This window comes from Parasteatoda tepidariorum, chromosome 6 (assembly GCF_982258835.1).
Source record: "Parasteatoda tepidariorum strain Cologne lab strain chromosome 6, Ptep-v5.0, whole genome shotgun sequence".
In the NCBI taxonomy this organism is placed as follows: domain Eukaryota; kingdom Metazoa; phylum Arthropoda; class Arachnida; order Araneae; family Theridiidae; genus Parasteatoda; species Parasteatoda tepidariorum.
In genome coordinates this window covers 7,921,653-7,947,120 of record NC_141760.1, presented here as the reverse complement: position 1 = coordinate 7,947,120, position 25,468 = coordinate 7,921,653, and the positions used below count along the sequence as shown (strand labels likewise).

Genomic DNA, 25,468 nt, shown 5'->3' with positions numbered 1-25,468 from the left:
CAAGCAAAAATAAAGAAAAATAAGTGTAAACATTATCCATATCTAGCTTGATTACTTAAAACATTTTGAAAAAGAAAGTACAGCTCATCAAAAGCAACATTTTATTTGAAGCTGAATGAATGTTTAGGCATAAAAAAAAAGCAATTGATTCATTTGAGCAACAAAAAAAAAAAAAAAAAATACAAAATTATTGAAATTTTTTTTCAGCAATATATAGAATAGTTGTACATATGGAATTATAAAAAATTTATAATCAAAAACAAAATAAAGTATTAAACGACATGTACCAAATATTACTGCAAATATTTTCTGCTTGTGAAAAACAAAATATGGAACCGAATAAAAAAAAATATGCTTATAACTTTTTACTCTTTTAATAGGCCAATTAGTTCAATATTTTTAAATTTACAATTTTGAATTATATAAAGAACCAGTAATATTAAATTAATAGAACTCGGGAGCCAGTATTTGAGCCTAACATTCCACTAAAACTTTCTCTGAATTCTTGAAAAGTACTGAGATTATAAAATATTAATTTCAAATTTTTAAATTTTTTTTTAATCTGTTTTTTCTTTTGCTTCATAAATTCCTACTTCTTTTTTTTAATAACCTACTACTTGGAGTTATTGTTATTAATCTAGCAACCAAAGAATCAAAATGTTTATGCAAACCTTTTTTCGAAGTCAAACAAACTAAATTTAATCCTCTCAAATGTGTGCTGTGATTTAGCATTTTCACCCGAGTTATGAAGTTGGTAGTTGAAATGTACAGATCTGAATCTTTCTTAGAGCATGAATCTGACTTATACTCTATTAAAATTTTCACCAAACACACCAAAAATACTAATATTATTATTAAATAAACATTTTTATTTATTTCATATAACTTATGAATAGAGATTTTAGTATTTTATTTAAAATTATATTTCAGATTATAACATTTAAAAAAATAAACTTTAAAAAATTATACAAAATACTGAAATTGAGCAAAAACATTTTAGAAAAAGAGCTAGATATTGCATTACATAAATATTTGCAAATACATTTACCAAATTGTTAAGCACTTTAAAAAATAAGTTTTTGAGATATTTATGTTTAATACTGTAAGCTAATCTTTAACATCCGATAAATTTCAAAAAAAATATTCAACAGTATGTAGAGAATAGTTAAAGGGAACAGGAAGGAATAAATCAAATATTTTTTGCTTCAGTATTTTTTTAAAGCTAAAACAAATCTTTAATAAACATGTCTGTAGTTTATCTAAGACTGAAAAGCTCATCTAAGACAGAAAAATAAAAAAGCAAAATGAAACTCCACTTTTTTGACACACTGTTTCATTGATAAAAATGTGATTCATTTTACATTAAAAAAGTCACACACTATGGTCAAGTTTTAATTTCATTACCCCACTGACGGTATTGACATTTTAAGTTTAAGTGCTTTCAAATGTTTACATATTTTTTTCTTTTTTTATACAACTGATAGGCTTATTTCCACCACTCTCTAATCAGAAAACTGATGCATGAAGAATGATTTTTTCTCATTACTAACTCTAGATAAAAGGGCGTTTTAGCCCCAAAAAAAACAGACTTTTTCTATGTGCAGGACCATCTGTAGATAGAAAAGGGAGTGCTGTTCTTCATGTGTGCTATCATTTGGATGGATAAAAAGAAACAGGAATTTCTACATGCAGAACTGCCAGTGGGTAAATAACTTACTTTTTTCTTGAAGAAAAAAAATGGAACATTCAATCCTTTTCTGGATGATAAAAAAAGGCAAAGGGCAATTGAAATTTACTTCTCGTCAAGTAAATTCTCAATTTTGAGAACATTTGATAAAAATGTAACCATTTACGCATTTGCCAGGCTTCAAAAAAATAAAACAATTTAATCCTGAAAAAAAAATAGAGAATTGCATACATAGTTGAGGGAATACCTGGCTAAAATTAAGTTCATGTTAGGATTGTTGGTACCAGGTCCTGTGGGACTCCATTTAATTGTATAAATTTCTTTATTGTGAGCTTGGAGATCATGTACACATGTATCCTGCTTCATGCTCCAGATCTAAAGATAACATAACATAAACATATAGAATAACATATCACCTTCTGAGCAGTAAATACTTGATCTTGAAAACAATGCGAAAAAATTAATTTGAGAATGTTTAAATTAAATTTTAAATATTAAATTGTTGCTCAACTTCAACAGCAGAAATTTTTTTTTCAATAAAGAAATACTCCTCGTAAAATTTACATTTGAATTTCAGAACACTGATGAGTACCCATAATTATAAGAATGTATAAGTGCAATTAAATCTCCATTATCTGAAAAATTGGGTGATCTATTTTATTTGTAATTGTGGTTTTGAATAACATTTTGTAACAACAAAAAATTATTTGAAAAATAATTCAGAATCTTTAAATTTGATTTTACTTCTAAGATAAAAAGTTGCTGAAATTTCTTGTCCTTTTAGCACAAAGGGATGTGCTACCTACCAACTTGTTCACCTTAGTTTAATCCCTTGCACTATTTTCGCGAGTCTGACTCGTGATGAAAATTTCAGGTCAAACATGAATATGGCGAGCCGAACTTGCAGTCTTAATCTCGGCTGAACAAGAATGTCAAGTATCTCTTCCTTGTATGAATAGGTATTTTATATCTTGTCTGATAATGCAGTTTAAGTGCTACTTAGGATACATGGTTATAGTCCAGATAACACTTGAAACCTAAGCAAACATATGCGTAAGATATTGTATTTAAAGTTCTGACACTCGGGTTCCGTCGTTTAAGCTGTTTTCGGGAAAATTCGGGTACATAAGGTAGGCACGGCGTGTTCTGAATTTCAGCGTATGCATGGGGTTAAAAGCAAAGAGCATGCAAGAGTTAGTTTAGGCACAATGTAAAGAAATGTGGTCATTTACAATTACAGCTGTTTTAAATCTGTTAAATGAGAATAGATAAAATTGCTAAATTTATTAGTCCCCATTAAAAAAAATACCAATCTTCTAATTGTCAACTAAAGTGTATAAAATAAAGTTAGTTAAATCAGGGTTCACTGCAACCTGGCATTCTCTATATCATGGGTTCATTAGAGTGGGGTTCGACTGTAATAATCACTTAAAAAAGAAAAACCACAAAAGTTTAGAGTTTTCCTTTGTTTTTAATGGAGATAGTATAATAGTACCCTCTTTATAAGCATATATAAATCATGTCATTATAAATTTCAATACTTATGTAATTATCACATTAAGTAAAATTAAAATTACCTTCAGAGACATGTCATCTGAACAAGAAGCCAATAATACTCCCTGTGGATCCCACTTGATTGCATTCACTTCATTCTAGAATTTAAAAGCACTTCAATTAATAACAAGGAGTTAAAAATCAATAAAAGTAAAAGTAAACAAAATTAAGGAAGCATAAAAGTAATAATTTAGAGTTAAAAAATAAGCAATAACAAATAAAATTATTTGAAAAAATCAAATTGCTTGACTGAATAAAAAAATACAGAAAATCAACAAAACACAAGTAGATTAAATTTTTAAAAAATCAAAATCAACTTGATAAATAGCAAGCTAAAATTTGACAATGATAAATTGAAAGCAAAATCAACTTGATGGGCATAAATCAACTTGATATATAAATTACCAAACTATGAAACCAGCAAAATACTCAATCGGATTAATTTCAGGTTTAATTTTAAAAAATAAGTATTATGTATTTTTAAAGCATAATCTAAATCAACACAAAGCTAGAAAATTCACTTCATTAACTTAAAAGTACACAAAGAAAGGAACTTAAAGTACTCAAAGATTATTTATTAATCAATGAAAATTTTTCATAGAAAACATTCAAAACAAAAACAAAAGATATCAAAAAAAAGGTATTCACTTACTGTGTGCCCAGTAAATGTCTTAATAGGCTTATCCACATCTAACTTACAAACATGAATACATTGGTCAGTAGAACAAGACGCAAAACTAGTATTAGTTTGCCAATCTACATCCAAGGCAGGAGCTACAATAAAAAACACAGGAAACATTTAAAGGATTGATTATATCTTTAATAATATATATATATATATATATATATATACACACACACACAGTCAAGCCCCGCTATAGTGAACCTTCAAGGGACCGAAATTTCTGTTCACTATATCCATTACGCAGGCAATTTAACTAATGGTTCCCAAACTCCTCCCTTTTATTACACATTATTCAAATAAATGACTGAAAAATATTATGTAGTAGCAAAAAATGTGTTATTTTTTATTAATCTTTGTCTTGCGTACAAAAAAAAAATAGTAATCTTTGGCTGATGAGCAATCCTCAACATCAGATATGGAAAAACCTCCTGACTCTTAGATAATTTTTCCTGAATTTCTGTTATTCCGCTTTTTAAACCTGTCTAACCTGCCATTCGAGCACATGAAAGTAGTCTCACAAAATCGCTTAGCAAATTCATCAACATTTGTACAGATACTTCGATTGGTGAACCACTTCAGTAATGCTTCTTCAACATCCTTCTGATTTGCTTTTCTCAACTTTTTTCAGCCATCTAAATTTTTTTTATGAGCAGAATTTATTAATTGCCTATTTTTCCATATGTTACAAACTGCAGATTTGAATAGTTTATCAGCTTTGCAAATATCAGCTTGATTGCATCCATTTTCAATTTTTCTGATTATGCCCATTTTATCATCAACGCTACATTAATGGAGAACGTTTTACGTTTACTGCTCGCCACAGTTAAATTTGAGACACATGTTTGCAGGATTTTTTAAACTGAACTGAGAGCAAAAAAGTGTTGAAATGAGGGCCTAATCAACACATATTAGTGTCCAACCCTTTGACCAATAATGAATAATTGCTCATTCTCTCTGACAGAAAATGCATATTGATTGGACTGACACCTCACAGGGGAGGCATCCTCTGCCTGGGTTGGAAACATCTGCTTTGTTTGTTTAGGGCTGGGAAAATGAGAAAAAAGAAGGAAACAAGAAAAAATGCTTATCGCTACATTCCCCTCTATAGTTGATTTTGAAAATCGGTATATGTATTTATTTATTTCATTTTATTTTTTTTTTTAAATCAGTTGAAGACAGAAAAAAGTTCATTACATCCAACTTCCTCACTTTTTTGGTTCACTATATCCACACAAAATAACATTATCCATGTATAGCAAGGCACGGGACCGAACATTTCGTTCACTATACCCGGGAATTCACTATAAACCGTGTTCACTATTGCAGGGTTTGACTGTGTATATATATATATACTAAGTGTAGACATTTCAGTTTATAAAATCAGTCTGTTTCAATATCAAATATTCTCAGAACAAGCATGATTTTCATATAAGGCACGCACTGTACCTGAAATTGGAGAAATAATTGGTAGTTTATTGGTATGATTGATGATTCGGTTCTTTAATTTCGGTGTTTCAGTTTTTATTATAATTGGGAATAGCTATATAGCTTGTGGATAGCATTTGCCATAATTTCTCACCTGTTTTCCCTTTAACTTCACATTTAATATTTAACCTAATGATCTACCTATGGTATTATTGTGGGTGAAATATATAAGATCAATTGCTGAAATGGTGATAAATTTTGGATTTAAACGAATCTTCATTTGTGTTTAAAACAACTTAAATATCAAGTTTGTCTCATCTATTGAAGCTTTTATAGAGGCAGGAGAACAGACCTGTGAAAATGTGCACACTGCATAAATTTGAGTGTATCTCAGCACCAAAAATGGGGGTGACCCTTACAAAACAATAAGGTGTTTTTAAGGTTGACAGATGTAAAAAAATAAATCCTGAGGAAAAAAATGAGGCTATGCTTTGCACCAAAAATAACCTCATTAATAAACCTCATAAATAACTCAGAAATAATTTCAGTTTAGATCGGGTGAAATCATTCACACCTCAAACATAGGTATTTGCATGAAATGTAGAAAAAATAATCCGTACACCTCAAAAACAACCTCCCTAAGCTTGGTTGCTCTATAGTAGATTTCCAACAACCTCAAGTGTGAATAAAACAACTTCATACACCTTTATTAGGAAGGGATCCCTCTGGGAGGTTAATCTTTTAAGGTTGTTTTGTAAATCAACTTTGAATAACCCTCAAAACAACCTTAAATAATATACCTTGAATTTCTGTAAGGGGAATACTGGTGTAGTGAAACAATACAGATAACTTTTGGTATGTAGTGTAGCAAAATGGGACAGTTACTAGTGTACTGAAACACCAATTTCTCTACTTGAAGTAATGTAGTCAACACCATTTTTAGTATTCAGTAACACCAAAATTTATAACTACAGTAATATACGATACACATAAGATTCTGTTAAGTAATTTTTACAATACAATATACAGCAAGGAACAATGATTTAGGATGCATTTGTTAATCAAATATATGCACAGTAAAGAGAATATATTATTTTGAATTTGAACTAGACTAAATAAAACTGAAGTGGAAAAAAATTAATTGATATAAATATATTTAATACAATTGAGAGATATTGAAAAAATAAAATATATTTATCCTTATTACAAACTAAAAACATACATACTTTTTTAAAGTGTACTTGTGTGATAAATTACTGTTTGTGACATAAATGAAGTTTAACCACTGTTAGGAAAACAATAAAATTTTAATCAAAATTTAACCTCATTAGTCTAGACTAATCACCACTACATCATTAATCATTACCACTCATCATAATCATGATAATCATCATAATGAGTGGTAATCATTTTACCACTTCTGGCATGATTTCTCCCCAACAAATCAAAAGTCTTTTAAAATTGCTTACATAGAAAGCAAGATTTTCCAAATTATCCTTTTAAGTGATATCTCATTTGAAATCTAAATGTTTGTAAACATTATTGGCTTTTTAAAAAAATACTTTCCTTAATGAAAGGTGGTAAAAACTGATGTGAGCAAATCAACATCAGAACATCCCGTAATTACTTATTATTACAATTTAACAATATGTCTACTTATAAAAACAAATGGTGTCAAAAATAAAAAAAAATGAAGAAGGATACAGTTGCTGTCGATAACTTACCCATGTGAAAAGCAAACTGCTGCCTGCATTGACCAGTACCCGCATCCCATATAATAGTAGTCTGAAAAAGAAAGAAATCAGCTTTTAAATTCTCGATATATATTCCTTAAATAATATAATAAAATATTATTTTATTTGTAAATCAGATCAGAATAAATTTTAATAAAAAAAAGTTATTCTCAATGAAGATTATGACATCAAAGAAGTAGACTTGCTCAGAGTCTCTGGAGTCATGGACTTGGTTTAGCTCCGCTAACCGTGTGGGCCAGCAACAACAACAACATCAAAGAAGTGTTATATCTCAGATATTCTTTATCTTTACATATTGCACTATCTGTTTTTATTTAGTACAAGAACTCACATTTTATGCATGAAATGTGAGTTATGAGCTTTCCTGTATAAAGAATAATACAAGTCTATGAGAGCAAGTCTATGAAACCAGATACTATGTTTTCTTGTAAAATCCTTCATTCATGATAGTATAAAGAATTATATCATAATAACAATATCATTGTTATTTATGATAACAATATTTTAGTTGTAATTTATGACAACAATTGATATTAATTTTATCATAAATAACAATTATGATAAAATAACATTCAAATTTTAGCACCATAATTTAAGTAAAAATATGCAACTCAAGTCTGATTTGATATGTATGTTAAACAAATAAAAAATTTTTATTTACAAAGGACAAAATCAATACAATTTTTTGAACAAATTCTCCAGATAATGCAGATTTTGATACCATTTCTCATTTTCAAGTTTTTCTTCATAAAAAGAGTCATGTTAAAAAAAGAAGTTGCAGAATTTAAACAAATTTGACATTTCAGAAAAGAAACAAAGCAAAATTATTGAAAGTTTTTTGTTTTTAATTTTTTACAAGAACGAACCATTAGGCAGAGAGGATAACAACTGCTCTGGATTCTACACAATATTTTAAAAAATGTTTTAGAGAACTATAAACTGAAATTTGCAGATTTATAGTTATTTTTGCCAACTTATTAAAATTCTCAACAGAAAAAATTTTGCAAAAGTGATATTTTATACATATCTTTGGATTATTTCGAAGTAGAGAAGGGTAAAAACCTTGCAAGTTGAAATTACTAGTCCAAGAATTACATATTAAAACATAAAGTTGCCACCAATAGAAAATATTAGTCTGCAATACAGAATAAGTTGCCATCTCTGATTATATCCCTACAGACTACAGCCAAAATACTTTGTGCTGGTAAAATGCAATGTAATTAATTTAATGAATTTAGATTACATAAAATTTGAATTGATAATTCAAATATAAAATGTTTATTGGGCAAAACTGAAGTTAAAAGGCTATGTGAAATTGCAGTTTTTGGAAGTAGGTTCATAAAAGTTTTTAGATAGAAAAAAAAAGAGCTGAAATATGCATAACATAAAACTATTTAAACATGTTTACAAATTAAGCAATGATAAAAAAAATTACATTGATAAGCATTTTCAATAATTTCACTTAAAGTCAAGTGAATATGCTTCTTTTATTCATTGTTTCAAATTGCCATTACTTACTAAAGCATCAACTGGAATCATTTCTTACTAATAAGCAATTTAATAATCTCTTAAAAATTCAAATTCGGTTTAATAGGTTTTAAACAGATCTTAATATTTTTATTCAAAATGCATTAATTTTGAATACAGCTAAAAGAAATTTATTAACCTCAAAACCCCTCATTTCTACATATTAGAAATTCTGAGATTATTGAGTTGTTATCAAATCATTTAAATCCATTTTATCAAAGATTAATTCAAATTTTTGAAACAATCTTGATACAACTCGCAATTCAGATTGGAAGTTGTATACTTATTGATACAAACTTATACTTATTGGAAGTTATATTTAGAGATTATTGAATCGTAAAATGGATTGAAATTATTTTAATCCATTTTATCAGAGATGGTTTCAAATTTTTTAAACAATCTCCATCCTAGATTTGGTTTATATGGTTTAAAAATGGCAAATAAATATACAACTCCCAATTCAGCCTTATGAAATTTCCAGATGTGAAAATTAATTAATCAAATTTAATCAAAAAAATCAAAATTAATCAATAAAATTTTTTTCTAAAAAAAAATTTTTTTTAACAACAAATCAGGTAAAATAAATAAGTTACTTCAATCACTTTTGTACAATTTGTGGATTGTCCCAGAGACCAAAATATTTAATTTTTGCAATTTTAAAAATGTTAATTTGTGGTGGAAATCAAGAAACAAAAAAAAAGTTTGCAAATACTCAAATAAGTGGCACATCTAAATAAATAAAAGACTAAACATATGACTAAAATAAGTTAGAAGATGAACCCAAAGTAAGTAGCTTTGAAAAATTAAAATTAACTGTGGTTGATTTTAGACTTTATCAGACAATACAGTTAATGATTTGTTTGTTTGTTCTACAAGACTGTAGGAGATTTTGTTGAAGATACACAGTCGAACCCCAATTGATGATCTCTCATAGGACAATTCATTAAAAAAGATAGGTACAAGAAAACAACGAATGCCGGTTAACGTAATATATAAAATAACAGCTTGAAAATATAAGAAAAATTAATAAAAAAGTACTGGACTTCAACGTTAATAAATTTGCAATGAGTGTAAAAGATTTTAAATAAAAAATTACATACTTATCGCAAAAATATTCATGATGCACATTTATTTAAAACATTCTGAAATTTCTGTTTGAACACACTCTTTTCTTCTCAGTGCAAACATAAATTTTTTAGCATTTGTAACATGTTGCTGTTGATCATCTATAAATTAGTGTGAATACAGAAAATTCTTCAATGATTCAAAGGCTTCAGGGCGTTCATGTTGTGAAGTTGTGATTTAGTATTTGCCACTTAAATCGATATTACTTTTCTTTTCTTAGTTACGTTTTTTTTTTCCTTTTAGAACTGACAACACCACAAGTTCTACATTTTTATCGATTGATACAGAATCAGGATAATATTATTAAAGAATCTCAAAAATTCTAACCCAAATTGAAGAAAATAAGATACTCCAAATAATTTTGTAAAACTTGTGGATGAACAGTTAACATGAGCAGTTCCAGAATTATAATTAACTCTTATGATGAATATTGGGTAAAAAAAAATTTCTGAGGATCCATGAAAGAATATGCTTAATATTTCTTAAGGAAAGTAGGTGATAACTTTTCTGCACAACCACCTAGAGATTACTTCAATTTTTTCAACCCAACTTTGTTTCACATACAACAGAAACTATATTCAAAATATACTACTAACACTATAACAAAAATAATAGTTACCTTGTCAACACCAGCACTAAGAATGTAGTTTCCTTTTTTGTTCCATTTCAAAGCAAATATTGGACCTTTATGCTGCCCTAACAAGTTAGCTAATTTACCTAAAAAATTAAAAGTAGATTTGATTCATATTTCTCTGTGGAAAACTTTTTCTTGATTAGTGTATCTTAAAATAAAAATATGGAAAACTGATTTTTGTACCTTCTGTAGTCCACATTCTAGCATAACCATCATATGAACCGGTAGCAAGCAATGTTCCATCCGACTAAAGAAATTGAATATCAAATTATCAACAGCAAATACACATGCATATTTTAAGAATAAATCATCTCAATTCAAAATGTTTAAAAATTTATATTAACTTGGAAAATCGTTTGTGACATTAAGAAACACTGTACACAACTTACAAATTTGAACTTAAATTAGAATTAACAAAATTATACATTGCTAAAAATCTAATATTTTATACTAACTGTAGCTGGTAACTGTATTTAAGAAACAAATTTATGGAAGGAAAAAAAAGATTAAATCTGCTTTTATTTTAATATTAATTCAATAACAGAAAAAACTACCATGTCTTATGTTTTCAGTTTCTATTTGGATTCTTCAAATTTAAAGTAAAAATATTAAAAAAATCTATGCAACCTTTTTTATGTAGTAGCTGTTAAGGCTAAGAAATTGTAATAAAATGAATATGTAAGGTTCCTAAACTGTATGATAAAAAAATGTTCGTAAATGTGTATGATAAAAAAAATTTGTAAGAAATTATGCCTAGAGAAAGCAAAGTCTTGCACCTACAATTAATTTTTTAAAAAAAAACCATTAGTATGGAGAGTGAGTGCTAATTAGCACTCACGAGATCAAAGTTGGGAAAATTATTAGCTCTTATAAAATAAAAAAATAATAATAATAATTATAAAAAAATTAATCTTTTGATAAAAAAAATAAGGAATTCAAATTTCAGATAATATTTGTGACCATGCAAAATTCTAAGAAAATAAATGCAATTTAGTTTATTCAACATTTATACTCTTTTGCAAGTTAAGAAAAGACCATTGCAGTATAGAATTTAAGTAATCATCCGCAACTACACATAGTTTTCAAATTATACAAACATGCCATCAAAATAATTTTAAAAACTTTTAAAAGCTAAATACATCAAACAGAAAGTTAATCTGTGCTATCTTTTATGCTATATATCACAGAACTATTAAAAAAAGGTCATAATAAAAAAAGTCTTACTGGAATCCTAGACTTGGCGACATATTTCAATAAATAAGGAGAACATTCGTTCTTGATAAAGAAACAACTACAAGAGGTTGCAAGAGCTTTGGATTTGATTCGAACACTAAAAATGAAATGACTTATGCTGACATTCCCTTAACAAATCAAATGCAAGTTAAGGAATTCTTATTTTTGCTTCGCTCTAGAAGAAAATTATTTGCAAGAAACAATATGATTCTTTTAGAATATTTTTAAATGCTAATAGAAAGACATAAGTTTTGTTTTCCTCAATTCACAAGATTTATTAAAGGAAGCAAATAGAAGGATGTGCAACGTCGTTTCTAGAGTTAGCGATGTTGATATACATTCATGCTGGGAGCTTGGCATCCATTTGGCATACAATTACATGCAAACAGGCTCTCTCCATAGGGATAATGGTTTTTCTTAACTTTCAACATAGTATAGAATTATTCATACACGCTTGAAATGAAAAGAGCAATCTATACACTCAAAAAAAAGTTAACAAAGAAAAGGAATTGGAAACACACTAACATTCCAATCTAGAGATGTAACATCCTTATTGCTGGGCACCTCAGTACCTCCCTTCTGAATGCAGTGAGGTAAGACTAATTGGTTACTACTGTTGGAGCCAGCATTGTCCTCCATATTCCAGATTCTGGCAGTCGAATCTCCAGACCTAAAAGAATAAATTAAGTGTTTTTTTATATCACTGTATTCAGACAAGTGGTTGCTAGAAGAAGAAATTACCCCAAATTTTTTTCTCAATTTCTTTTTGGTGTTTAATTTTCATTTATTTTTTTTTTAATATAGAAAATAAATAACAGTGTCATTTTTAAGTAAAAAAGCAACATTACAAATAAAGGTTTTTTTTCATCAATACACAAAACAAAACAAAAAAAATATATATATATATATATATATATATTGAAAAAAAATCATATTTCTCTTTTTTCACACCACCTTCATGGCACAAAAGAATTTAAAAATTGCTGAAATCCACGGCAAAACATGGAAAAATATATAAGAAAATCATGTTGCGCATTTACGACGAAATCACATGAATCGAACTTGTCAGAAAGGGGTCCATTAAATTTACATTTCCAGTGCTCGCGTTGTAATAAATAGTATCTTTTTAAAAACATCAAAAATTTTTTTAAAAAGTGCAAAAATCAATTGTGATAACTGCAGAAATTTTGATTCAAAAAGAGGATAGAATTATTGCGTCAAATAGTGAGTACTCAGAGGTGCGAGTTCAATTTCCCATATCATAATGTCTGGAATTTAAAAAACTCATGTGAAAATCAACAGGAATAACTGGAGGAAAAAAAAGGATCAGTCTTGTATTCTCGAAGTTTATCACGCTGGTAAGGACGGAATAAATGTCGCATTCACAAGATTTTGTAAAGTTATGCAATTATTTAAATTTTAGAACACCGGAACTCAGTAAAAGTTTTGTCGGAATATAAAAGTCCGTGGATCATGGAAGTCCACAAATCAGATGTCTTGAGAAATGTCGGATTCCGCGAATTATCAGAAGAATCAGACATGCCACAGCAGTAAAAAAAGCTAAACTTAGTGTGATAACAATATTTCAGAAACAAGTTTTCAAACTTATGCAATGCACAATAATAAAAATTACAATTTAAAAGAAATATTACACTAAAAAAAATATAAATTACATATAATAAAATAGATAATTGATGGATAAAAAATAGATGTGGTATATTGCTAAATTAACCTGACTTATTTCAAGTTATTTGCAATTATCCTACAAAACTCATTGTACTAACTCTAAGAAAATTCAGTCTGATTGAATAATTTGTTTGCACATTTTCTAGTCTAGTTACCGTTAAAGGCATATAGCAAATTATAAAGAGCCTAAACAAATACCAGACAGAAGAGAAAATTTTGGAAGCTTTTCCAATTAATCTGGCACTTTTCAAAATACATGTTACATATGTAAAGACTTGGATTTCCCAATTAGTCTATGGTAAGCTGCGGTGACTAAGGGTAAAGAGTATTCACCTCCCAATGAAGCAACCGAGATTTGAATCCCATTGATAGCTGGTTAATAGAATTTGGCTCCCAGCTCGTACCAACCTCAGTACTGATGTAAAATATCCTCAGTAGTAGACAGATCGTGGATTAGGATCCCCTTGCTGAGGAGCTAAGAATGGAAAATTTTCTTGGTTTTCCTCAGCATGCAACACAAATGCAGGTCAGTACCATCAAAAAGTCCTCCACAAAGGCTAGTTCAACCCAATGCTTGATCTAGGAATTCCCTTATCTTCTGAGTTGGGCTCAAAATTACTAGTTGAACATTAATAGTTTGAAACTCAGAATTGGGTGAGCTGTTCAACTCTGGTTATAAAATTAGCCTAAGGCAACTTCAACCAGCAATCATAATTTAACACTACTAAAAACTGCAACATCTTGAAATAACAGCAGATTTGTAATGAAAACTCAAATATCTATATTTAGTTAATGCAATTCATATTGTCACAATGACATAATGCAATGCTAGAAATTTGATGTTAAAGTACAAGCATTTGAAGTTATATATTACATAATTAAAGAACAAGAATAGTTATTATTCTTTATTTAAGATTTTTTTTTAGGTTATTTAACCTACTTCAAAAATTCAGTTTTAAAAAATAAAAATTACTGAAGCAATGAACTGGAAAAAGCTGTACAAAATTAATCTTTTTTTTTTATAATCTTTTTACTGTACTGCATAAAGATTTTGAGATTTTTGATTAAATTGCAGAATTGCTACATTAAAAACAAAAAGTTCTTTGAAATAACCACACAAAAAATTTACTGCATCATATATAATTTTGAATGCATAAAGAGTAACAAGCACAGTTCAAAGTTTAATTAAATTAATGATCATGTTAAATGAATGACAAAAAAAACTATCTTCAATAGCAAAAAGGGTGTTAGATTTAAGGAATCATTTACAAATTGAATTTGTAGCTGTGTACATCTTAAATTGAATAAAAAAATTTCTATTTAACTATTTTCAAAAAAAATAATTTGCAGATACCCAGATGCAAGTAAATCTGATGTTGGATTCCAAGCACAGATGAACACTTCTGATTCATGGCCTCTGAGTATAGTGGTGCGGCTGCTCAGAATTTCAATACTACCATCAACATCCATATTTTCAGAGTGATTTGCTGCTAGACAACAACAAAATGAAATTTAAACAATGAATACTTTAATGTTAGAATAAAAAGTTTACAATAATTAAAATTAATTTTTTGAACACAGAAACAAAGGCAAAAGAAAATTCAGTTAAATTAAAATTGTACAATTAAAATTTTATGCAAACAAATAGGCAATATTAAAAATGCTTCCCATTTTTAAGAATAATAAAAGGACAAAAAATCACTAATGATAAATTAATAATGATTGAAATATTTTCAATCTGTGATCCACAAAATAGATTTAAATGCAAACTTATTTTATTGTGTTTTATAACTAGGAATATTTGCCCCCCACTTGCATAATGCATCAACTCCTACTACTTACACTCCTTTACAAAATATGAGAAAGAAACACCATTTTTCTGGTAAAAGTTCTTTAAAATGTTTGGCATTCTCAAATACTTTTAAAATGATCAATTTTATACTTTTATGTTTGCCTAAGGCATTTCATTATTACAACCAAAGTTATTATGGATTTTTTTTCCCCAGTCTCATGTTCTCAAAGTTTATCCAAAGTTGCATTTTCCCCAAGCAAATATGTGTTAAAAAAGTATTTATCGCACGTAAATGAGAACTCGGGGAGAATGGGTGCTGGTAAGGAAGAAAGCTAAGCCTCATTAATGACATTTTGCGTAAGTAACCAAATCTAAATTTTAAATTAGCGGAACTCTGAGAAAGTTTCCACGGAATATAAATTAACGATTTGAGGCCCAATACTTGATCCAGGGGTTTTCTTGCCTTCTGGATTGGGATCAAAATCACATGGTTACAGAGTTGAGCAAAAATTGGATCGGCTGTTCAACTATGTAAATAATATAAAATCAGCAGTCTTAAGGTTCACGGAATTTAGCGAATTATCGAAAGAATCACGTGACTTTTATAATAAGATTGAGCATCTGAAAACAATTAATTGCATCATCAATCTCAAAAAAAAAGGCAAAAAGTCCCTCAGAAAAGGAAGAAATTGGATTCACACTGCAGAGTTCGGATTTTTCCTTAGAAGAAAACTATTTCTACTGGACATTTTTATTTCTAGGAGAAACTAAAAATGGACAATACCATTGTTTAGAAATAGATATTATAATAACCATTTACATCCAAATAATATTATACCAGTAATTTAAAAGTTTTTCACACCTACTTTTTCAAAAAATATTACCTGTTTATTTAAGTTTATACAGAACTTTAAAATAAATGTACTATATTATTTAAGAGTTGGTTTAAGCATTTATACTTAACAGTATTGAATTTTAAGAATTATTTTGCTACTTGTAACTGTGAATTTCAAAGTATGATTTGCCATACTAACACACTAAAATCACACTACTAAGTCTACTAACTTATTAAATGATTTATTTAATAAATTAAATTTCATCAGTTCTTTACATAATTATGAAATTAGGTTCTTAGACTCATTTAGATAAAATATTACAGCTGTTATAATTTCTTTAAAAAAAAACATTGTTTAATTTTCTTTTCAATGGTTGCCTTTTAGCTTTCACTTCTTTAAAAATATTGCTTTAAAATTTATATAATGTGATAATTGATACTATCATTTAAATTAGATTGCAATCATAAACTGTTTATTTTAATTGAGCAACAGTTACTTTTATTTGAGCAAAGATAATTAATTTTGCAAACCTTAATGCACAAAATTAGAAGAAAAAAAATTTGAATTTAAAAAAAATGCAAATAATTAAATAAATTTTTTTTAAATTTGTTTTTTTTTCTTCATTTTTTTTTTAAGTTACATGAGTTAACTTAATTTGAAAAACAGTTCATAAACAGCAGAGGTGCCAATTTTCCAAACTAGCTTTCAATTTTCAGAAATACAATAATGCAGAAATATATACAGTTGGATTTTACGGCATTCACATCAGCACAATTTTAAGGTGTAGATGTACTTGGAATAACTACAAATAAAATCACTGGAATATAAAATTAGCCACTTTAAAATCCAATCTGCAGAAACGGAATTATTAAAATAGCGAAGCAAAGTAAAGCCATATTTTAAAAAATCATTACCCTCATTTTGTAAAATCAAATTTTTGTTAAGCATTTGTTTCAAAATTGAAAAACTTTGTGCTTTTTCTCATCTAAAAAATTAGAATTTTCTATTCTCAAGTTTTTAAAGATGTGTAGCATATAAATTACAAATTTTATTACTGACCCCAACAAACAAAAATAACAAAGTTGAAGGCATTGATTACACTTTTTAGGGAAATTAAAGGAAGAGAAATTAAAAAAAAAATTATGGAGGAGGATTCCAGATGAATGGAGTAAAGTTATGGAATGCCTATCATCATTCATTGACAATAATCACCATAAGACAATAATCAATGACAGTAATCAATGACAATAATCATCATGACAATAATAAGAAAAATTTAGTTTCAAAGAAAAAGATACTCTGAGAGATACAAAAACTTTTATAAACTTTTAAACCATGTTGAATCTTTTGATTACAATTTTGTTAAACAAGCAAATATGCTAATATTTTAAGACTCTTTTGAAAAATAAAAAATTAAAGCTCGTGCTTAATTAAAATGTCAAATGCAATTTCCACAAAAATAAAAGATAAATGTAGTGATTAACTTTCAGCATATTTGTAAAACTTAAGTTTGAAATATTTTTTCCTTGAGTGTTCCTTGAGATGCTGGTTTATAAAAACAGCGTCTTAATAAAATCGGAGGTTCTTGGATGAATGTAATTTTGATATGCAGCAGGCAATGTACTACTTAATTCTACATAAATATATAATGTTAATAAAATTAAGCATGAAATTACTATTAAATAAAATTAACACTTAGAAAAGGGTTACTAAATTAAAAAGTAGGTAGCAAGGAAAATTATATGTCACTGAAATTATAGTATGATTACTTGAAACTAATATTCTAAATGGTTGATTTAGAACTAGCCCTTATTGCCTTTTTATCATCTTGCACTTTAAACCCTAAAAATCTTAGCTCTCAGCATTTCAGATTTAAATTTAGGTTCTTTTGCTTTTCTATAATGAGAAAAGATTAAGTTTTAGAATAGATTGCTGAAAGAGGGTAAGATGAGATTTCCTTGCTTTTTTTATTTCGTGTTTCTGCTAAATTGTTTCGGTACATATATTGTACATCATATAGTTTATGAAGTTTAAAAAAATTTAGTTACGAACCACAAATTTCATAATTATTAATAATTAAGGGGAAAAAACTCATTTTAAACAGATTATGGAAATTCGCATGAACCATAATTTTTATTACTTAACCATAATACTGCAATCTTGTCAAAGAAATTGTAATTATGATGGATAAATTGTAATAATTGGCACCTCTGTATAAATTATTAACTCAAACACAAACATAAAGTACTAAATTCCAAGACAAAAATACTAAAAATTATACATAAAAATAAATATCTCACCTCCTTCTTCGCCATTTGCATTAGCATTCTCAGTTTTGACAACAGAATTCTTGGAGTTGTGCGCTTGCTGTTGTCTTAAAAGAACAGCGTCTGGCATTACTGCATCAATTAGGGACAAAGATTCAATCATGGTTTCAGAACCATCCTGCACAAGAAGAAGAAATTTAATTTATGGAACAAAAACAATAAAGACAATAAATGGATAATAAAATATCCACTATGATAAAATATATTCGTCTCACTCCCCTTTTCACTCTTCTTTTTGTTTCAAACTCCAACGGAAGCATGAAAAACTTTAAATTGAAAAATGAACATTGTTGATAATCTAGAATAGAATTGTTGTATTTTGGTGGTAATTTGATCGGAAATAAAAACCCTCCTCAAAATTTTTATCAAAAAAAAATTTTTTTTTCTCCTGCTGGTGAAGAAAGGTAACCCCTTAGAAACTCATTCAATGTATGTAGAGAGTGACAGTAACAACTATCCTGTATTCTGAATTTAGGAAATTAATTGTTGTTGCTCTGACACTGACAATAACTGCAGTGGCTTATGGATAGAGATTCTGCAATTCAAAATATAATCAAGTCAACTTCGGATTATTAATATATATATAGATATTTCTTTTTGGATTATTAATAATTAGAATAAAGTCAACTTTGGAGTCAACCTGGCAATTAAATAACCCTTCCAAATCGTTTTGTAGAGGGCATTTTTCTCATACAATCAATGAAGTTGTCAATTGTGACATGAACTTCGAACATACTGACAAATAGTACATATAAAAAAAATTAAAATGACACATATTTTAATATCATATTTGTAAAAACTTGATATAATACTTTTAAATAGTGAAAAAATTGAAAATAATGTGGAACATTTTTTTTTTTAATATTCAAGCAATAATTCTAGGATGTTTACTTTGCATATTTTATCTCTTGGTTATAGTATATATATATAAATTTAAGGCCATTTTAGAAACTTTGCAAAAGCTACTTTTTAGCTATTATTTAGCTATTATATTCAAATTAGAACATTAAAAAAAATTTTATTTGAATAATAGATTTTCAAAATATTTTTTTTTCCTTGTCCAAATTCAATATATAATTAAAATTCAAATAGTCAACTAAAAGATTTAAAAAGAAAAAAAAATTATTAATACATAATAAAAGATTTCCTAATAAAATGTGAAAATGCCTCAGTTTTATGTTTACTATAGTTAAGATAAATAATACGCAAATCGTTTATATACATACTGCAGGTGAAAAAAAAAATTTCAATTGAGTTTTTGAAAAACAATTTAATACTATTTGAAATTTTATGAAAATATACTTCTATTTAGCAATCTTTTAATAATTTTTTTATTAATTGCAACAAAGAGCTTATCTGATTGCAACAAAGAGCTTCAGATAAAAGGAACTTTTACATTTATATTCTTGTTTTGTTTGTGATTTTCAATGAAAAATTCATTGGTTATTGTTTCCTTAAACAATAAATATGAAAAATTAATGAAATATTTCAAGTTTTTAATTAATAATCAAGATTATTTAAGGTATTAGATTAGTTTCAACAACTTGTACTTAAATATTTACATAAAAGTTTAAAAAACTAGTTTGTTTTAAGAGTAAATACTCATAAAACTAGCAATAAAAATTATAATTTATTTTTGTTTTTTAAATGCCTATTTTTAGGTTAAAATAAGGCCTTTTTTTGCACATATGCTAAACACAGTAAAAAAATTTCTATCAACCAAAACAAAAAATCCTTTGAAAAATTTTTTTAGAAGGCTATAAACTATGTGGTGAACTATTTTCTTAACAGTAAGTGAGTATACTACTGAGTTCAGGTATAAGGGATCGATGTAATTAAAAAAAAAACAAATTTTTAAACATTTTTGCACTTGTCTTTGTGAAAAAAGATGCATAGTAAATTAAATTCTACTTTTTTTCTCTTAGTCTGTAATTAAAAACATGTATGCTATAATCATGAAATTTGCTCATGAAAATTTTTAGCCAATTATTTTAAAAACAACTCGAGATATCATGTTTAAGGTGGTGTAAGATGTTAAAAAATCTGATTTTGAGATAAACACATTTAAAAACCTAAAATCACTAGTTTATCCAGTGATATCACCTTACACTAAAACTGTTATAACTTTGTAATAAATGAAATAAAAACAAAAGTATTTTTAGAAAGCTTAAATTACAGGGATTTTAAATTTATAATAAACTCAATTTCAGAAATTTTGTCCTAAATCATGTTTTTGCACTAGTCGTAGTAGTTTCGCACCTTAATGTGACATAAAAATTTGAGATAAAAATATTGATAAAGAGGTTTATATGTATTACTTTCGAATTGCTTATAGTTTGCAGCCAAAAAGAGCCACCTGTGTGACGCATTACAGTTTGATAGATATAAATGATCAAACCTCTCCAATGCTGATTTCAGCTTCTGTGTACTGTAAACCTTTCTGTATGATGGAAAGGAGTGCTGCGGGAGGAACAAGGGCTCCATTTATATTCGACTGGCTGATGTGGCTTTCAATACCAAATGTATAGGCAGAGTGCGAGAAACCTAGAAAACATGCACATTAGTTATAGCATTTTAAAGCACTTCATTCGGAGTTTATATAAAAGCTAAACAACAATCAATGTCATAATATGGTTAATAAATTTAGCAATAGGTCATAATCAAGGCAGGGTTCACATATAAGCTAAATTGGCTGCAGCCAGGGTTGGCAGGTTTTTGACATGTGACAGTTTTTGACAGTTTAAACCATGGTTTAAACCGTCACGTCAAAAACCTCACTCTCAAAAATGTCGAAAATGTCAAAAACCTATATTCATATGTGAAATTTAATTAATACATAAAATTTATATATTTTTTATTAGGGATAGTGTTTCTAAATATGTTCTAGAAAAAATAAATTTAAAATTTTGAACACTTATATTTTGAATAGTAACCAAAATCTTGTACTTAAAACTCACATCTTATGTAATATTATGTATTCATTTTCATGTGTTATTGAAAATCTGCAGTGATATTAAGAAATTTATTTATAACCAAATTTAGCGTATAGTATAGATTATACTAAAAATTAGACATTTTTAAAGATAAACATTAGCAGTTTTGTACATTAGACATCTTCTTTTAAAGAAAAATCTTTTTAATATTCTTTTAAATCTTCTTAATAATCTTTTTAACATAAGACAATACAAATTTAAGTGCTTTCTGTTAAATACACTGAGTAGTTAGTGTCGATTTACAGTATATTCAGCCTATTCATTTACTATGCTGAAAATTTAGTTTATCCAAATACTTGTGAATTTCATTTTGCTGAATACGATATAGTTTTGTTGAATATCTAAATATTCAGCTGTTGAATAATTACTTCTTGTTTTCAAGATATGCATTATTTGTATTAATACAAGTGGAGAAAAAAAAATTAGGAGATAAAAATTGTTTTAAAATGATAAGTGTAATAATTATAAATAAATATAATAAACAATATGAATTATATTTATCATTATTCATAAATATAACTACTTTTAAATTCAAATTAACATACTGGATAATAAAGATATTCGGTATAACATTAAAAAAAAATTTATACACTTGTATCAAGTTTGTATTTATACAACATAACTTGTAAGTTCCTTATAAATATTAGTTATATGTTCCTTATATGTCAAAATTGCATAGTAATAAACTTTTAATTTTTTTAAATCTGTTATTTTATCTTAATTTTAATTAAAATATATTTTAAAACCTGCTGATTACCTATAGTATAATTAAATTTCAATCTAATGCATGGCAACTGTTGGTAGTTTTGAAGTTTATATATTTTCTTGGCAAACTTCAGTTTTTGACATTTTTGACCGGTTTTTGACGGTTTAAACCAGTATTATACCCTTGTCATGTCAAAAACCACTTTTTGACGTCAAAAACCCAACCCTGGCTGCAGCGTAGGGTCCCGAGAAGGCAATTGCCCCCAGTGCCTCCCTTTTCTTAAGCTTTCTTTGGAGCTGGGGCTCTCTGAAGCCCAAAATAAATTCTTTTCTTACACTGGCCAGCGCTGGTCAAAATCTGATGGACGTGTTTATAAATTTAAAATAATTGTTACTCGTTACTTTTCTAACCAAAAAAGGAATAAAACGTTTTTTTCACAGATGAAAATAACTCCATTTTCGTATCCACCACCCATAGAGTGGTCAAATAGCCATCTCATTTAACACTGTGGAAAAAATGTTCTTAGTTTCTTTAAATTGCCTTCGGCTCTTTTGTCCTTACTTTAGAAGGATTGGATATCAAGAGAGGAATTATTTTGTCTAATTGACTGGTGATAAATTGCTTGAAACAGAAAATTTCTAGGGCAATAAGAAGAGGGAGAGTCTTGTTAGCATTTTTTTTTTTATTTTTTTTTTTTACTCTTGTCTTGAGATTTATGTTGCGACACAACCTGATTAGAGTGGCCCTCATTCAATTCAAATTTTTCTCAGTAACATAATTTAGATATTTTTTTTAATTTATTAAAAATTAAATGAATAATTCAATTAAATGCTTTTTCCCTTTAATTATTCTAATTGTTTTAACTAGCCTAATTGGTTAATTTACCTAATTATTGTAACTGATTTTACTTTATTTTATCATTTTTCAAATTAATCGCACATGAACCTGTTACTCCAAATTTCTATATCAAAATTTTTCTTGGATATTACGAAGACTTTCAAATTTATCACCTATAGAGGGTAAGCAAATGTTTTTATTAAGCAACTTATTGTTATGGTTAGGGAAAACAGAGGTATGCAATATATATATTTTTACTTTTTTTTTAATATTTCGTGATTTTTTGTAAACTTATTTAAATGGTGTGCAATTTTTCAATTCCCTCTCTGACAGGGTTATCTGCCAAAATTCTTGATTTGGTTGGGATATTCTGGCTGGATGAAATTAAGACAACAAATGTGATTTTATTTTGATTTTACAGTTAGCTTATGATTTTATTGCTTATTGAACATAGTTGCTTCAATTATTAACACCTTGATCTTTGTTATTATTATGTGTAAAAAATTAATAAGGCTTTTGAATTTTTATTTAACAAGGCTTTTATGAAATCGAAACTTCTTTTTAGAATTGCAAATCGAAACTTCAAACTGTTAATGAAATTTGGACAGCATTGTTTTCATTTAAGATGTGTGGATTTAATTTAATAAAACAAAATTAATAATTAAATAAAACATATAAAAAGTAAGTAAATAAATAAATCACTGAATAAAAAAATAATAAATAACTGAATAAATATAGAATAAATACTATATTTATTCAGAATAACTGAATAAATATAGTTTTAAAATAAAAACTTTGTTTTCAAAAGATGGGAACATATCATGATTTAAACAATTTGACTAGAAATAAATCATTTAAAAATATTAAAAAACATTTTAGTCAATTTAAAATAAAGCTTTTTGAAAAAGTTTTTTGATTTGCTAAAAAGGTAATTTTATTCCATCATTGGATCATGAGAATATCTGTTTCTAAGAATCAAAATTTCTTTTTATTTCATTTTAAAACTATACATACTATATATTCAATGCCTTCATTGCACAAATGTGATATGCTGCAGTTTTATATAGCACTTTAAAATATCTAAAAAATGACTGAAATTGCCAATTTAAAAGAAATTATATAATAATTTCGAAAAAGATTTTAATTAGCTCCACACGTTTTGCTTTGCTACCTCATTTTATATTATCACATGCTGAGCAGACAGTAGTGCATGGGTGCATGGATGATGTTAGTAAAAGAGTTACTGTCGAAAAAAAGCTTATTGAATTTCAGTCAATGCCCTCAACATACATTTTTAAGCTTCTTGTAAAAATGAAGTAAATAAAGAAATACAAACTAACTGACTGTCGCAAAATAATATTTAACTAAAAAGGAAACAAAAATGATATCGAAATATGTTAAATCACTAATGAGGCAGTTGAGATAAAAGACATCAAATCCCCTTTGGTCGAATAATTAAACAAGGAATCATTTCTAAAATCCGGAAATTTATCAGGCTTTAATTTATTTTTTTCCCCACAAAATTTTTCCAGGGCGATTCGTTAGATTTCAATAGGGGTTATGTTTTTTCCTTGATTAAATATTAGACATTAACATATATTTGTCTCTTAAAATGGTTACAAATTATATAATAAAAACAATTATTCTATAATTGAAAATAATATGCTTTTTAAATCTTGAAAATTTAAAAGTCGAAAACAAATAAAGACAATATATAATCTCGTGGTCAGCTCACACGATAATATCTATAAAAAAAGAGTGTTTCTGTGGATATAATCTTTTATAACCTTCATCTTTTGCAGATGAAACCTTGTAAGCTGACGACAAAATTATATCTTCTCCTAATTTTTTTTTCCAACTTATTCATTTTCTTTTAAAAAAATTTATTAAATATTTTTGTAATTTAATAATTTTTTTCCCCTTTAAATTTTTTTCCCTTATTTTCTTTGTATTTTTAACATATACAGTATTTTCTCGATTTCTCGAACTTTGACTTCTAAAAAACCTTGTTATATAAAAAATTATTTTTCCCCCTGGCATGTTTTAATAAAACATTCACGTTAAAATCATGAATAAAAATGGCCCTTTCAGCACGTCAAATTTTATCTCCTTTGATGCATTTTAACCAGTTACTTATCAAACAAATATGGTATTTTTTCTCTACAAGTTTAACAGTTAATAATTTCTCGAACTAACTTTTGAATATTAAATTTTTTTATTCTGTCTCTACTAGTTGACAATTCCTGAACTAATAATTTAATATTATTTTATTTTCCATCATACTCCTGGTATATTTTTACATGCGCTTTCATAAGTCTTAACACACAAGTTTATAAATCTAAGTTAATACTTTCGAATAAATTAAAATTTCAAAATAAGCTTTTGCAAAGTTCTTATTTGATGTTTAATAATTAATAATAAAAAATTACGACAGTTTTCTACTGGTTTACTTAAAACAGAGTTGGATACATAAGGACCCCACTACCCTCAATAGCTTAGGGCTTTGCTAAACTTAAATCCGCCCCTGGTCATAATACATAGAAAATTTAAGTTTGCTAACTTTCAAAGTGCAAGAAACTGTTTGTGTAACACTAAAAGAATTAAAGTTTTTGTGTATTTAGTAAGACCAATACCTCACCCATGATTATTTTGTGCATCATATACCCA

General features: G+C 27.4%; 1 protein-coding gene across 2 annotated transcripts in view; it reads right to left on the bottom strand.

Moving 5' to 3' along the window:
• Positions 1–25,468, bottom strand: part of ebi (transducin beta like ebi) — a 36,413-nt gene that overhangs the window by 3,974 nt on the left and 6,971 nt on the right. Inside the window, exons 3-12 of one of the 2 annotated variants that reach the window (XM_087165397.1) lie at positions 20,664–20,809; positions 18,239–18,383; positions 14,665–14,797; positions 12,150–12,294; positions 10,575–10,638; positions 10,377–10,474; positions 7,076–7,136; positions 3,894–4,015; positions 3,265–3,339; positions 1,935–2,062 (exon numbers count right to left, since the gene is read on the bottom strand). In XM_087165397.1, coding sequence (XP_087021523.1) covers positions 1,935–2,062; positions 3,265–3,339; positions 3,894–4,015; positions 7,076–7,136; positions 10,377–10,474; positions 10,575–10,638; positions 12,150–12,294; positions 14,665–14,797; positions 18,239–18,383; positions 20,664–20,809 — 1,117 coding nt within the window. Of the gene's footprint in view, positions 1–1,934; positions 2,063–3,264; positions 3,340–3,893; positions 4,016–7,075; positions 7,137–10,376; positions 10,475–10,574; positions 10,639–12,149; positions 12,295–14,664; positions 14,801–18,238; positions 18,384–20,663; positions 20,810–25,468 lie in introns of both variants that reach the window. The other variant, XM_087165396.1, reaches the window with a different exon arrangement.